The 17,586-nt window shown below is 39.2% G+C and overlaps 2 protein-coding genes across 4 annotated transcripts in view; one reads left to right on the top strand and one right to left on the bottom strand.

The window, feature by feature from the left end:
* LOC105027450 (zinc finger protein OZF-like) overlaps positions 1–17,586 on the bottom strand; it is a 541,343-nt gene that overhangs the window by 189,395 nt on the left and 334,362 nt on the right. The gene's annotated exons all lie outside the window — the stretch shown is intronic.
* Positions 1,654–9,847, top strand: LOC105027454 (zinc finger protein OZF-like). The gene is made up of 3 exons (XM_029116007.2): positions 1,654–1,780; positions 5,727–5,943; positions 8,550–9,847. The coding sequence occupies exons 1-3, from the start codon at positions 1,778–1,780 to the stop codon at positions 9,704–9,706; spliced, it is 1,377 nt and encodes a 458-aa protein (XP_028971840.2). The 5' UTR covers positions 1,654–1,777; the 3' UTR covers positions 9,707–9,847.

The raw sequence follows: 17,586 nt of genomic DNA, 5'->3' as shown, positions 1-17,586 counted from the left end.
ATACGCAGCTCTCTCTTTACACTTGGATAGTAAAATCTGTAAAGACATTGATAGAATGCTTTTTGACTTCATCTGGAAAAATCGTATCCTTTATATCAAAAAGAGTGTTGTTATGAATAAATATGAATCTGGTGGGCTACATTTTTTGGACTTCAATACCTTTAAGATTAATTGGGCTAAGCATTTTCTTAAAAACCCCATCTCGATTTGTAATTTTATTCCTCATTATATATTCTCTCGTTTTGGGGGTCTGGGCTTTATTTTGAGTTGTAACTACAATGTAGACAAACTCCCTGTAAAACTGTCCACTTTTCACAAGCAGGTCCTCTTAGCTTGGTCTCTTATTTACAAGAATAATTTCTCACCTCACATGTATTTAATTTGGAATAACAGAGATATTTTATATAAGAACAAGTCATTTTATTTTGAGAATTGGGTACGCGGTCAGATGCTGCTGGTAGACCAGCTATTTGATGTAGAGGGGCGACTTTTCTCCTATAGCCTAGAGATTTCTTATCAACGTATGACATTCCAGTTACGCCGAAAGAATTTGCAATTGTATTTGACGCCATTCCATCAGGCACAATCTTGCTTTTTAAGAATACTGGCAGACTTCCTACCTGTCTACCTTCCCGATGCGGCTGAATCACCAGTTGGAAGAATCTGTTTTTCCCAACTTCCTCATAATAAGAAGAACATTCGTGAGTTATTTCTGAAAGAAATTGTTTCTATTCCGAATGTTACATTTTATTGGAATCGATTTGTAAATGACATTGATTGGAAAAAGGTTTGGATGATTCCTCACAGATATTTGATAGTAAACAAGGTGAAAGAAGTACCTTTCAGAATAATTCACAGATATTACCCTGCTAATCATTACATGATAACATTTAAAAGAGACATCAACACAAACTGTTCTTTTTGTGAAGACCACCCAGAAACTGTTTTGCACCTCTTTTGGCATTGCCCACACACCGGAACGTTTTGGCAAAACCTCAGCAGATTCATCATTGACCATATATATAAAGACTTTGCTTTATTGTGGAAGGATGTTATTTTTTGCTTTTATAAAAGCCATAGTAAAGAAAAGATGTACTTCTCTATACATTTATTAATTCTTTTGGCAAAATTTCACATTCATACGTGTAAATTCAGCTCTAAAAAACCTAGTTTTGTACCTTTTCTCCATGAAGTTGAACATTATATTAATTTGATTTCTGGCTCAAACAACAAAAAGGCTATTAAAACTGAAAACATATGGTCCTATTTCTATGGCCTATAAGCTTCCCTTGGCAATCTTATTTTCTATTTTATTCATCCCTTTATTGTTGTATGTTTTGTATGCTTTGACTATTCACATGTAATTTGTTTCCTTTATTTGCAATAAAAAATAAATAAATCATTGCTATGAAGGGCATGGAGACAATTTAACACATTTTACTTCAGTGTCATAGCTATGGGATGAAAAGGGAGGGATTTATATTAGCTTTATGGAATAATGTTGTTGGATGTAGTATTTAATTATGTATTTCGTTTCTATAGGGCGACACAAATAATGGGGGAGATTCAGACTTTCCTCCCTTGTGTCTGGTCCACTTTCCAGTCCAGTTGGGGGCGGTAATGCACCGGAAACGTTGGTTGGCGACCGCTATAAAATTAAAGAAGATTAAACAGAATTAACCGTGTTGCAGCTCGTTGTTTGTAGGTAAAGGTTTGTTTGCCGAACTTCGGTATAGTTTCATTTCGTGAAATACAAGGAAGAATCCAAGTAGCTGAAATGGTAAGTGATTAAACAATTATATTTTTCTTTGTGTCTTTTTCAGTTCGATAGTGGCGTCCTTAGGCCAGGCCTTGACTGTCACAATCATTGACCAGTTTAATCATTGAAAATACCCTGCATATGTTAACTTGTATACGCAGGGCCCAGCTGTAAAAGAGTCCTTGGTCTCGGTCTGTGTTCCTTGTTAAAATAAAGGTGTAATAATGTCTCGTTTTTGTCAACCGAAATAGAAAGTTTTTTTTGTTTGTTTTTTCTGTTTCTATTTAGTCCATTATCGTCGCGTCAACTGCCACTGAAAAATACATAAAGCTGCGCTAGGTAGAATATATATATATATTTTTTGTATAAACCGAAGGTTTTGTCCCCTATAAATATGTTGTGTAAGTTAATGAGGCCATCTAAGAGTTGTTTAGGAACACCAAACACCGACAGCTCAGTGTCAGTTGAACGTCAACTTCTAATATTTGGAACGTGCTGCTACTTCCCAGCCAATTCGGTTCCAGCAATCCCATTCCAGCCAATCAGGCTCTCCTCCTTGGATTTTTTTGGGGGGAGTGCGCATTTTACCTGGATGATGTGATATTAACCATTAAGAGCATCCTTAGAAAACCTCCACAGCCTCATCAAGTATGTTGTCGTCACTGTCGCGAATATGCAGGGTCCTAGAAATCGGTCCTGAAACAGCAGCCTCCATCAGCGTCTTGTGAGCAACATTAAAGAAACACTTACGGGACATGAAAATTAGGAGTTTTTCTAAATAAGAGAGACCAACATATTACTTCAAAACAGAGATTTTTGCATATAATTATTCCATCCACTACAATGCATGTTTACAATATACACTAAGCAAAGTGGCAAAATCGGTACATTTAATATGATCAAAATCACGTTTTACTGCGGACTTCTATTTTAAAGGCAAAATCCGAAAACCGGAAGTCTTATTGTTGCTACAGAATCTCTAATGTTGCCAGCATGACGCTACTGCAGCCTCTGGCTTGGGTCCATAGACTGTATATATAATGGATGACGCCCTTTCGCTCTTTTCCATTGGTGAAAAATGAAGCCACCAGTGTCCTGATACGGCGCTGACATCTTGGACTTGCGTCTGCGCAGATAGCGATCTTGGGACCAGTTCTGCGCAGTAGTTATGCGCAGTAGCGAGAAGGAAGTAAAGCCCTAAAGCTCGCGAAATCAACGGCCCCACCCCTGTGCCCCGCCCTCACAGAATGCGCATACCGTAATCAATCGCAAGTCCAAGTACAGTACAACCTTTGCTTGTTAAACCTAGACGATATGTTATAGCCTAACTTACATCATGTTTAACCTTAATTTAGAATAGGCCTAATACAAAAATAATTGGTAACTTCTAGCTAACGATCACCTGCTAGCTATTAACATGGCTATTAACGAGGCTTGTTGTCTTTTAGCTAACGTTAGCTAGCCCATTACATTTATTTACTAATTAAATAGCTTATAAATTTAACTTACCGAAAAAAATTCAAAGATCGATTGGAAATGCCAGATCGGTTAGCACAATGTACTGCAGAACAACCCATTATGTCCGTGTGAAATTATAGAAATTTAGAGATTAAATGTAAAGTTCCAATCTCCTCAGTCCTCCGAAGATTCAGTGGCTCCTCGGCTAAGATAGCTGTCAATCACAGCTGTGAATCACGACGTCACACCACCGTTTTTAGAGCATTAAATAACTAACTAAAAACAAACTTATTTTAAAAACAAACTCTTGAATTTACATTAGGGTGATACAAACTACAGTAAATGACAGAAACCAGCTTCGGAAAAAAGATATTTGAAGGGTAATTTAATTGTTTAGTTGGTCTCGCGTCCCATTGAATAACATGGGGAGGGCGGGATTTATGACCTATACTGGGACCACTCACCAGGGGGCGATCGAGACGTTTTGGCTTCACTTTTCAGGGCTTGTGCGGCAAGCTTGCTTGGGTCGAATACTGCCTTCCGGTCATCCAATTAGCTAGGTGGCGCTGTTGTCGTGAATAACGAGGGTGCTGATACTGCAGCCTCTGGTACTGCAGCCTCATACTATTGATTGGCGGCAGCAGTGTTTTGTCTGTGGAAGTGCTGATGTCTTCCTCTCTGGCTTGTCAAAATAAGGATGTAGTCTTTTTTTATTATTTTTTTACATAAGCTTGTTCAGACAAAAAAATTAATGAATTGTCTACCGTCATCTTTCAAAACGTAATGATTACCAATTTTGAAAGTGGCGTAATGCACGTAAGATACGCAAAGGCAATTATTGCCAGAGTCAGGAATTTTTAGACAATTCAGACCCTTTTTCAAATGGAAGCAATATGGTAGAACATCTGTTATGTAGCCTACTTCACAGGCATCCATTACCTGGCAGTTGAAAGTTGAGGGCCCTCAACACGCAGTCTTTTTTTTTTTTTTCTTGCCCTCGGTCTTTTGCTTATTTTTTTATGTAGGCCTAGCTTGGATTTTGTTATGCATGGCTGGGCCTTTGGTGTGGGGCCCGCCGCCTCAGGCTGTGATTGCCACCAGTGATTGCAATGGTATATTGGTCATCTACCACAACAATAGGTAGTTAGTCGCCCACTCCTTTAGTCAGGCTCTAGTGGACATGGCCTGTCAGCGAGTCAGAGACATTCACTCTTGTTGGCTCCTCTTACGAGGTCCAGGAAAAAGGGAATTTAATTGGTGTGGAAAATCAGTTGTCGCTCGCCGAAGAAACAATAAATCATAATGGTGAAAAGTCTTTGCACTATGCACTTATATAGTGCACCTTATCTGTGACTTGCACTGTAAAACCTAATAAGTTCAAAATACTCAACTTTTGTGGAAACTGATTACATCAAAATATTTAAGTCAACTAACTTAATTTCAAGAAAAATTTAAAATTACAATTTATTGGAACTTTATATTTAAGATTTTTTAGATTTTTATTTCAAGTTTACTGTGCATAAAAATATAGAAGAGAATTATTTCCCAATATGCATTGCCCTTTCAAGTGAACTCTAGAGTTGCCAACCATGAATGTATTTGTTAATGACAGAGATGTGGTTATTGAACACATTCTCTCTAAGTTCACTGACTGTTATGAAATAGTCAACTGTGAATACCTAAAACATCCCATAAATAATTTTGAATTGCAACCCACTTAGCTCATGGACTATTCATTTCAAAGGTCCTCAAAATACACTGTGCTGTATTTTGACAAGTTGCCAGAAAGCCCTGGTTAAAGACCGTTTCAGGAAATCCCCAGGTTTCCAAAAGTGAAACCTGCTTCCACTGATATTTCTGGAAAACCTGTGATCTTAACCAGAATTATGCAGAGCTACCCACAAGGCACTGGCTAGCAAAGGAATGCAACATTCTTATTGAAAAAATGTTTTGACAGGAATATTTTGTATATAATTGTTACAATCATGTCAGTAGTGGGTGCAAAATGTTTGTCTAAATGGTTGGATTACTTTAGACAAACGTATGTGTTCAATGTTTGTGTAGCTAAGCTGAATCAATAATTCAGTGTCCATGCAAAAAAAGGATAATGAAACAATTCCAAGATCTCAGCCTAAGGCAGAGCATGCTGGGAACATTTTCATTTTAAACTTAAATTTTTTGAATAAAAGTCAGTAAAACAAATGTTTTAAGTCATTGGGAACATTTATCAAACTTTGAGTTACCCTTAGTAGAAACATTTGAATAAGAAATACATTTGGGTTTACAGTGTGGGTCTGTTGTTATGAACCTGTGGTTGTTGCTTTTTTCCCCCTCCATTATGTATTTGAACAATAAATCATAATAGTGAAAGTCTTTGCACTATACACTTATAAAGTACACCTTATCTGTGATCTGGGTTTGTTATGAACCTGTAATTGTTTCCACCCCCCTCCATTGTGTATTTTATTCCCATCAGTCATGTGTGGGTCTGATCTGGTCTTTATTTTAGGAGATGGAGGACAAATCCAGCCTGCTGCTCTCCTTCCACACTGAGATCAAACAAGAACCAGTAGATGCTGATTGTGACAGTGGAGCTCAGTGTTCATTGGTGGATTCAGAGATGACATCAGTAAAGCAGGAAGACAGAAGTCAAATACTGGGACTGAATGTTAAAATTAAAAATGAAGAGCAGGAGGAGAAGCATTTTGGGGATTTAATTGGTCAAGGTAAGAACTGGTTTTATCAGCTGGGTTGTTAGAAATTATAAATGTTTGATCCGTGAACAAAATCATAAAACTGGAAAGTCAGCACAGAACTCTTTGAGAATAAACTGCATGTTTTCAACATGTTCCAGGTTCAACAAATCAGCCAATGCAGATAACTTGATATTGAATACATAAAGCCTCATGGTGGAAATATAGTTTTATGTGGCAGTGAATGTATTGTAGGAAATACTGTGGAGATAAAATGAGTTTTAGAGGAGCACGTTACATTCAGCAACTCTAGGCTATATTTACCAGACCTCCTAAAGGCCTGGGCAGGCTTCATTATTTCTGTTGAAGAATTAGTATTTGGTAGAATTGCCTTTAAATTGTTTAACTTGGGTCAAACATTTCTGGTAGCCTTCCACAAACTTCCCACAATAGTATAGTGACTATTCCAGAAGTGGGTGTCTGATGTACATAGTCCTCCAGAGTGGTACGTCAGTCATGCTTAGATGGTACATGACTTATATGTAAACCTGGAGAGTATTACATGATTTGTCTTTTCAGAGGTGTTCCATGTACCTGTGGGAGAGAGAAATGTATGATCCTTATACTGATTCCACTGTGTGACGAGAAGTATGTGGCATTTGTATTGAGGGTTTGAAGGGCTTTGTGCATGGTCTGTAGGCATCTGGGTTAGGGTTTCTGATGGTCTGTAGGCATCTGGGTTAGGGTTTCTGATGGTCTGTAGGCATCTGGGTTAGGGTTTCTGATGGTCTGTAGGCATCTGGGTTAGGGTTTCTGATGGTCTGTAGGCATCTGGGTTAGGGTTTCTGATGGTCTGTAGGCATCTGGGTTAGGGTTTCTGATGGTCTGTAGGCATCTGGGTTAGGGTTTCTGTGTGGTCCCATGGTGTTTATTCTTGCGTACTGTGGTTCGTACAGATGAAAGTGGTATTCCACTTCAGGTGTTTGGATATTGCTCCCAAGGATGAACCAGACTTGTGGTGGTTTACATGTATTTTTTCTGGGCTGATTTCTTTTGATGTTCCCATGATGTCAAGCAGAGAGGCATTGAGTTTGAAGGTAAACCTTGAAATGCATTCACAGGTACACCTTCAATTGACTGAAAGGATGTCAATTAGCCAATCAGAAGCTTCTAAAGCATGACACAATTTTCTGGAATTTTCCAAGCTGTTTAACGGTACAGTCAACTTACTGTATGTAAACTTCTGACCCCCTGGAATTGTGAGATTAATTGTAAGTGAAACTGTCTGTAAACATTAGTCGGACCAGTTACTTCATGCACAAGGTAGATATCCTAACCAACACTTTCCTCATGCCATTAGTTTTCTGAACCAGCCACAGTCATCCAGAATTGTATTGATCACATGAACATTCGAAATGCTCTAAAGTCTATGTACGTATTACTTAAAATATTTATAATATTCAATACATTAGACCTTTATTTTTCTTAGTCCCCATTCTACATTCTAGGGTATTTCTGCTTTATATATTATTTTTGTACTGCGTAGATCTCATGTGCCATGTCTCAATGTCATTGTGCTGAATGATGCTGTGTCATTCAGAGTATTTGGCAAATGAACTTTGTATCTAAGGAACCTATGTCATTATGTAAGACCAAAACAAACAAACTAAAACGGTAACTAGCTGGTGGAGTAGTACACAGCGTTGACGATCTATAGTCTCTTTGCAATTTATCATGTGGAATTGCCTTCACTTCTCAGAGCAAGATGACACTGACGAGTTTCAGATCCCAATGAGTAAGGGCAGGGCTTGACAGTGAGAGTATTTCACTTGCATATGTCCCTAAAAAATAAATGTGTGAAACTGACAGTATGTGAGTAAAGATGACAACCTACTGTAATCTTTCCCCTCCGCTGCTAATTGTTTAACAACCCCAAGTCCCACAGATTTCTGTGATGATGCAGTCCAGTCAGCGTGAGAGAAACGTTCACATTAGCAAGGTTCAGCTAATAAAGCCTCTTCACCAGGTTTACCTGAGGTGGCTAACTTTAAGGATGCTGAGAACAATGTTAGCCAAGCTACTGTCACTTCAATGTCCCCTGGAGCCAGTGGAGGGAGAACATGTAGATTGATGAGGGCTGTCAAAATGAATGCATTAACGTGGGCCATTAATCAGTCTGCTCTGTTCCAAGTCGGAAATTGGAATATCTACAAGAACAGCCGTGCCTCTCCTCTGACCCTATTCTGAATCTGATCCCTAGACGCTATGTGTTGACTTATCCATTGGTTTACCTTGCTTTTAGCATGGTAAGTTATTTTATGGTTTTGCTTGCCAAAACTAGGCATTCATTTCATCTCCAGTCACATTTTCGCTAATACATAATCGCATAACTAAAAACGTCTACACTGAGCATAAATAAAGAACCTGATCCTGATAAACATCTGTGGATAAAAATCTCTGGCTGCCTTGCACACCTTATGCTTTTGCCTATTTAAGTTATCCACCTCATGGCATTTGGAAATAATTTAATAAAGACACACTTATTTGGCTATGGCCAAAGTGTAATTATAATAAATGTATTTATGTACTGTATATTTGGGTGACTGCACTAATGAACATTTCTGATATTTATCTCACAGATGTATTTGCTGAAGTTGATACATTTACTACATCTGGAGAGAAACAACAGGAAGACTGCAACAATAAGAAGTCTCACCACTGCCCCCGTTGTGGTAAACGTTTCGTAAATGAATCAGATATAAAAAGACACATTAACATATGTACAAGAGAGAAGTCTTACTCCTGTTCTGACTGTGGGAAGAGTTTCTCTAATTTATGTTACCTTAAAGCTCACCAGCGCAAGCATACAGGAGAGAAGCCTTTCTCCTGTTCTGACTGTGGGAAGAGTTTCTCTTGGGTAGGTAGCCTTAAAGTTCACCAACGCATACACACTGGAGAGAAACCTTATTCCTGTTCTGACTGTGGGAAAAGTTTTTCTCAGTTGGCTAAGCTTAAAATTCACCTGCGCATACACACTGGAGAGAAACCATATACTTGTTCTGACTGTGGGAAAGGTTTCATTACATCATCTGAACTTAATAGCCATAAGAGAGTGCACACAGGAGAGAAGCCATACTCCTGTTATGAATGTGGGACAGGTTTTTCACAATTAAGTTATCTTAAAAAGCACCAGCATGTACACACTGGAGAGAAACCTTATTGCTGTTCTGACTGTGGGAAGAGTTTTTCTCAGTTAGGTATGCTTAAAAGGCACCAGCACACACACACTGGAGATAAACCGTACTCTTGTTCTGACTGTGGGAAAGATTTTATTTCATCATCTGAACTTACTAGCCATAAGAGAGTGCACACAGGAGAGAAGCCTTATTCCTGTTCTGACTGCGGGAAGAGTTTTTCACATTTTGGTACTCTTAAAAACCACCAGCACATACACACTAGAGAGAAACCTTATCGGTGTTCTGACTGCGGGAAGAGTTTTTCTCGGTTAGATTATCTCAAAAGGCACCAGCACACACACACTGGAGATAAACCATATCCTTGTTCTGACTGTGGGAAAGGTTTCTTTACATCATCTGAACTTAGTATCCATAAGAGATTGCACACAGGAGAGAAGCCTTACTTCTGTTCTGATTGTGGGAAGAGTTTCTCTTGGGTAGGTAGCCTTAAAATTCACATGCGCACGCACACTGGAGAGAAACCTTATTGCTGTTCTGACTGCGGGAAGAGTTTTTCTCAGTTAGCTAAGCTTAAAAGTCACCAGCGCTTACACATTTGAGATCAACCTTGCTCCTGACTGTGGGAAAGGTTTCAAAATACACTACTCAAAAAGTTAAGGGAACACTTATTTCACACATCAGGTCTTGATTAACTAAATATATTAAAGATCAATCTATACTGTACATTGTGTAATTGTTTAAAGCAAAGTTACTTAACAATGGTCAATGGAAACCAAAATCAACCAATTCAGGGCTGGATTCAAACTTACACCGAGAATCAAAGGAAACAGTTGAAATCACAGGCTGTCCAACTTGTGTGTGAATATCATCATGGCAACTCATAATGTGACTCAGTAGTGTATGTGGTGTTATGGTAATTCTTGAACTGATGTATACTTAGTCTTATACTTGTATAAATGGGTTACTAGTTAGGGTAATGAGTCCCTCTGTTTAGATAACAAAAGGAATGTTGGAGAGGGGGATCTGGTATTTGTTAATGGTCATCACTGGATGGTCTCTCACTGCACCAGCCTAAGGTCTGAGGATTTCATCCCGATACCTAACAGCAGTCAGGATACCGTTGGCTAGCACGTGGAGGTTTGTGGGACCCTTTAAGGATATGGCTCCCCAGACCATCACTGATCCACTGCCAAACCGGTCATGCTGGATGTTGCAGGCAGCATAACGTTCACCACAGCGTCTCCAGGCTTTTGTGTCTATAGTGCTCAGTGTGAACCTGCTCTCATCTGTGACAAGAACGGGGCGCCAATGGTGGACCTGCCAATTGTTGTTCTCTGGCGAATGCTAATCAAGCTCCTAAAAAAAAAGTTGCCTTATCAAACAAGTGCAGGACTTTGGCTATTTGCAATTTTACATCGATGTATGGTCAACCACCTGGGGAAACTGATGTACATGCACGGTAGAGGCGGAACTTTTAATGGGTGCGATTTGATATCCATGTATGACACCCATGTATGGTTAATTACCCATGTATGGTCAACAGCCTGGGGGAAACAATGATGTACTGGTCAGTTTGGTTTGGACATTGGTAGGAACATGTTTTTATAGATTGTATCCAAGTAATATGTCCCTACTATTATAAAAACAATCTATTACATCCTCATGTTTTGTGTTGTATAATGTAATTAAGAAAATGTGAGTGGTTGGTACATTTTAATGGTAGAGGTTAATTTGTTTCTTCAGTATAAAAGCGTTCTTAGGGAAAACAGTTTCTTACTGCAAATACAAATGCCATTAAGTATAAAATGAAATTGTGCTTGTTGCACCTCCAACAATTTACAAAAAAACATATCTAATGAATTATATATTGCGTGACATTATATACAAGTGCTGGTCATAAAATTTGAATATCATCAAAAAGTTGATTTATTTCAGTAATTCCATTCAAAAAGTTTAAATTGTATAATGTATACATTAATTCCACACGGAATGATATATTTCAAGTGTTTATTTCTTTTAATTTTGATGATTATAACTGACAACTAATGAAAACCCCAAATTCAGTATCTCAGAAAATTTGAATATTGTGAAAAGATTCAATATTGAAGACACCTGGTGCCTCATTCTAATCAGCTAATTAACCCAAAACACCTGCAAAGGCCTTTAAATGGTCTCTCAGTCTAGTTCTGTAGGCAACACAATCATGGGGAAGACTGCTGACTTGAGAGCTGTCCAAAAGACGACCATTGACACCTTGCACAAGGAGCATGGTATCCCTGTTCTTAATTGGCCAGCACACTCGCCTGACCTTAACCCTATAGAAAATCTATGGGGTATTGTGAAGAGGAAGATGTGATACGCCAGACCCAACAATGCAGAAGAGCTGAAGGCCACTATCAGAGCAACCTGGGCTCTCATAACACCTGAGCAGTGCCACAGACTGATCGACTCCATGCCACGCCACATTGCTGCAGTAATTCAGGCAAAAGGAGCCCCAACTATGTATTGAGTGCTGTACATGCTCATACTTTTAAGTCGGCCAACATTTTAAAAAATCTTTTTTTTGTATTGGTCTTAAGTAATATTCAAATTTTCAGAGATACTGAATTTGGGATTTTCATTAGTTGTCAGTTATAATCACCACAATTAAAAGAAATAAACATTTGAAATATATCAGTCTGTGTGTAATGAATGAATATAATATACACGTTTCACTTTTTGAATGGAATTACTGATATAAATCAACTTTTTGATGATATTCTAATTTTATGACCAGCAGCTGTATATTGATCCATCTGATTTGAGGCAAAGTGTGTGACGACTGCTTTATTTGTACATTTTCTAGAACAATTATCAACTGTGTGTAGAGTTAGCTGGCTGAATAGCTATGTAAGGCTTTCTAAGCATGGTCTTTTTTGTAAAAAAAAATGTATATTGTGGGTAAATTCAGCAAGCTTTCTTTTGGTGAATAAAGCCATTATGGATAAATCTATAATGTCTTTTTCACCAAAGCAAAGCTTGAACAAGAAGGGCAGCTATGTTTAGAATAATACACACAGGTTTGAAGTTCCTATGAGAATCATTGAAAAAGTTATTGAAGAAATACTCAAATGTAGGTGTTTCCATTGATTGATAATTAATAAATACATAGTGGCTTTTTCACCAAAGCAAAGCTTGAACAAGTAGGCCAGTTATGTGTGGGAATAATATGCACCAAGTTTTAAAAAGATATTGAATAAATACTGAATTAAACGTGCTATAATTGATTTATTGATTAGTGATAAATCAATAAAGTTATTTTTGACAATATGAAGTGTGGTTTAGTATTTAGCATTTGGATTGATGTTGATGAGAGTCCATAAGGATACTATATTCGTCTATAGACATTTCAGCGATTACCTGGTTTGCTCTTTTAACTCAGTCCCTAAATTTGGAAGGGAGCTTGAAAGGAGGAATGAATGTGAATGTCTGTTGAATCTCGAATCAAAACCTGATTTCACCTCGGTCATGCGCTTTCCAAAGGGAAGTTGTAATACCCGGTTCGTATCTTGTGTTCTTCTAGTCTTTCCAGCTAGCATTTTTCAACTCTGCATTTTTTCCAATGTTTTGTATTAATAAGGCAAGTGTCATAAGATACACAAAATAAAATGAATTATAATAAAATACAATGAATAGTATCTTTTGCTCTCAAACATGATCTGGATTCGATCTCCCACCATAATAAGTAAGAAATTCGGAGTTAACAATCCTACAAACTGCGCCATTGCTGGACAACCTTTTGAAATAAATTACTAAATAATGTGACCAGTAGATTTTGCTCTTCGAAAGTCCAAACCACACCAAACCATAGAAGCTTGCATTTTCCAAAAGAGGCTTTGGAAAAAGCATGTAATTAAGTCATCAATCACGTGGTATTTCACCAAAGCAAGCCTTCGGCCCTTATGCATGGATTAGAAGGGGTTGACATTTCAAAGCAAGCCTTGATCTGAGAATTTAGTTAAATCTCCTGATTAATCATAATTTAACAACATTTACATCTTTGTTATTATTGGGTAAGGATGAGAAATCAAGGGTTTCTGAAGTATTCAAGACTTTTGTCAAATTGGCCGAAAAGTTAATTCTAATCTCTTCGCTTTTAAACTCACTGCACAGTGGTGTCTACTGATCAGGAATAAATATCACATGTTCAATGTTGGCAGATCTCTTCTCCGCAGTACGCTACATGTCTTTGTGGCACAGTGGTTAGGTGTTTCTGAAGGGAAATTACCATGATCTGCTCATATCCAATGTTTTTCTTGCCTTTCCAGCTGGCATTTTTCAAGGATGTCAGGAACAAGATTGTAGACCTACACAAGGCTGGAATGGGCTACAAGACCATCGCCAAGCAGCTTGGTGAGAAGGTGACAACAGTTGGTGCGATTATTCGCAAATGGAGGAAACGCAAAAGAACTGTCAATCTCCCTCGGTCTGGGGCTCCATGCAACATCTTACCTTGTGGATTTGCATTGATCATGAAAACGGTGAGGAATCAGCCCATAACTACACGGGAGGATCTTGTCAATTATCTCACGGCAGCTGGGACCATAGTCACCAAGAAAACAATTGGTAACACACAATGCCGTGAAGGACTGAAATCCTGCAGCGCCTGCAAGGTCCCCCTGCTCAAGAAAGCACATGTACAGGCCCATCTGAAGTTTGGCTGTCAACATCTGATTGATTCAGATGAGAACTGGTTGAAAGTGTTGTGGGCAGAGGAGACCAAAATCAAGCTATTAAGTCAACTCGCAGTGTTTGGAGGAGGAGGAATGCTGCCTATGACCCCAAAAACACCATCCCCACCGTCAAACATCTAGGTGGAAACATTAAGCTTTGTGGGTGGTTTTCTGATAAGGGGACAGGACAACTTCACCGCATCAAAGGGACTATGGACAGGGCCATGTACCATCAAATCTTGGGTGACAACCTCCTTCCCTCAGCCAGGGCATTGAAAATGGGTCGTGGATGGGTATTCCAGCATAACAATGACCCAAAACAGAAGGCCAAGGCAACAAAGGAGTGGCTCAAGAAGAAGCACATTAAGGTCCTGGAGTGGCCTAGCCAGTCTCCAGACCTTAATTCCATAGAAAATCTGTGGAGGGAGCTGAGGGTTCGAGTTGGCAAACATCAGCCTCGAAACCTTAATGACTTGGAGAAGATCTGCAAAGAGGAGTGGGACAAAATCCTGCAAACCTGGTGGCCAACAACAAGAAACGTCTGACCTCTGACTGCCAACCAGGGTTTTGCACCAAGTACTAAGTCATGTGGCCATTACAGGAGGTCCGATATTGGAGACTGCTTTTCCCCAAACACACCACCAAGCTGAGACCAATGGAATGACATAACTAATACAATAAATACATTTATAAAAACCTCCTAGGCGATACCAGGGACACTACTTGATACCAGTAGAAGAAGTGCTTTGTTTATAGCCACTACAGTATTGTGATACACTCTTAGGAAGGTCACGCCCTATCCACTACACACACACCCCTTCCCTCGTTGCTGTGGCGCCGACGAGAACCCCCCTGTCGCATGTTGGCGTCTTTTCCATGGGAACCGTATTGTAGTCCGGTTACTCACTCCGTGGTTGACCTGTGTCCCGGTCTCTTAAATAACTCCAGGTTAGCTCTGGCACAGTCTGTATACCTCGACCAGGTCCAACATAAACTGGTCCGTTTCAGTAATCAAACCGGCCCGAATCAATATAGTCTGTTCCCCTGCGCCCTGAATCTTGTCTGAGTAATCCTTTTTAGAGAACGCCACTTTCCGGACATTCACAGGTGTTCTCTGTCAATAATCAACCATGAACACACATGCACATTCACTACATATATTACCATGAGATGCTGGAAGCTCTTAGAAATGGCAGCTAATCTTTTGTCACAAGCCAAACATTCAAAAGATCATGTGTTTCACGGTCTACATTATCCTCAATGTTCCTCATCAGTCAAGTCCAGAAGACAAGGATCAGTCTGGTCACTTTGATTTACGTATGTATATGTGCCTATATCAGTTATCATAAGCACCCATAAGGTGTAGGTCGTATAACATGAACCATACAGTAAAAGGGCGTGTGTACCTAAGACACTATAGCACGAAGGTGTGTTAGGCGCTTCTGTTAAAGATTCCTCCTAAATATGACTACAACACAATGGCCCTCATTTATCATTCTTGCGTAGAAACGGGCGTATATGTTGGCGTAAGATTTTGCTTACACTCCTCTCATCGCCTGATTTATGAAACTGTGCGTACCTTTAAAATCCAGGTGTACGCAATACCTTCCCTTGATAAATGCCGCGGATGAAAACGATCGTCATTAGAATAACACGCCCCTATATATTCAAGTCTCCGCTTCCCCCACGCCCTCATTTTACGCCATGGACACACGGAAGACGGCAAAAAAGAGAAACTTCTCTGACGTGGAGATTGAGACGATCACCAGGGAGGTAGAAAGAAATACATTTGTTTCATTTGGCAGTTTAAAAAGCGGAATAAAAGATGATGATGTGATGTGGAGTACCATTCATTCACATTAATAACTGCATGACAATTTGTAATATTCGTCTTATTATTTCATGATATTTATCAATGACGTTTATCGTTATTTAGAAGAAGAATGTCGTTATTATTATTATTTCTATTATTGTCTAAAAGAAGAAGAATGTCATTTTTATTATTTTGTCAGTCTGAATTATATTTTGGTAATTCAAAGCCTTTTATTACTGAACCCAGTCCATGCGCAACTGCCGGGCCTAACCCTGAAACGTCATGTAAAGCGCACAGACTCGCATCTGAAGGAATACATATAAGTCAAATGCTTTGGTAAAGTCACACAAATGAAACCTTGAAGTCCATGTTGCACAAAAATAAACACTGAAGTTTGTAATTATGTTGTAGTTTTTTTTACAGTAGGTCATAATATATCACATAGTTTGTCAGTGCGTTAGGATTTTCTTTTCTGCGCTGTTAAGGTTTCATTTCTCTCCGCCATGTCCATGTGCAATATGTTGTTGTCATCCATCCACCAAAGATCACTCCAAATATAACTATTAATACTGTTTTATTTTCAGTTTACATCTCAATGCACTGGCATAACATCTGTGCACGAGGGAACAGCAGCAGGGGCTGAGTATACGGCGACCAATTTTTTGCTTGAGACAGGTCAAAATAAAAGTCCCGTCTCGTCACACATGCGCACAATTAACTCTTGCACAATTTGGGGTATACAACAGTCAGTATCATAATTAAACAACATAATATAACATAAATGATGAGAACATATAACTCAACATATGCACCACCTGAGCTGGCGTAGGATTTGAGAGTGCCGTACGCCAACGTCCATTTGGTGTACGCACTTTTTATAAATGAGGGCCAATGAACACAAAGGACAGGAACTGCCCCACTTAATCAATACAAAATTATCGAATGGACGGTGAGTTGCTGCCAGTCTTCAGACATGCAACAAGGACAGTCATTTCTACAATGTTTTCTTGTGAAGTTTAACTTATTATCCTTACAGTATAATAAAACATATCAGCCTATTCTGCCCTTTATGGGGAACAGGGGAAATCCAAACACTACAGATCAATGTCCACAATATCATTCATTTAGTTACACTGATGGCCCACACCTGGTGTTCCAGATCTTTAGAGAAGTAAATGTTACCCAGGACACTGATTAACATCACCAAGGGTCTGTTGGAGACTTGGTGGGGCCAGACATTTTCTACAATCCCATCGGAAGTTAACCCCAGACAGGGCCCACCAGGTAGGAAGTAACTCCACCCACTTTACCAAGCATCTGACCAAAGGGATACCAACCAACTCAAACCACCCTGAATGAGGGCCGAGTATCACCCATTGGATGAGGACAGTGACTCCGCCCCTGATTGGCACTGGAGAGAGGACATCCCAGTGGAGATGAGAGCATGTCTGGCAAAGACAGCAGGGATGGCTCGTAATTAAGGAAGTTAAGATGTAGTCGATGCCCTCATATTTCCCTTCATACACTCTGGATTAAGTGTTCTACCATGTAGCAGGTTCAGAGCCTGTGGTGTAAAGGGGGGAGGTCTGGTAACTACTCATTAAGGCTACTATTGACTCCCACCCTACTAAAAACAACTTTGGATTATGCTCATTTGTGAAGTATGCTGCCTACAATGGATCTGATGTATATTTAGATTCAGCCCACAAATGTGGATATTCTTCAACTCTCAGAAACCTGGTTAAACAGGTCGGTCAATGAGGATATTTCCATAGAAGAATCCAGTGACTTTTGTTTGATCTCAGTGTGGAAGGAGAGCTGCAGGCTGGGTTTGTCCTCCTGCTAAAATAAAGAGCAAATCAGACCCAAACATGACTGATGAACATGTTTGATGGGAATAAAATATGAATAATGGAGGAAATATGACAAACACAATAACATCATCATAACAACA

Source organism: Esox lucius, chromosome 20 (assembly GCF_011004845.1).
Source record: "Esox lucius isolate fEsoLuc1 chromosome 20, fEsoLuc1.pri, whole genome shotgun sequence".
Lineage (NCBI taxonomy): Eukaryota > Metazoa > Chordata > Actinopteri > Esociformes > Esocidae > Esox > Esox lucius.
This window is presented reverse-complemented; position numbering and strand designations above follow the sequence as displayed.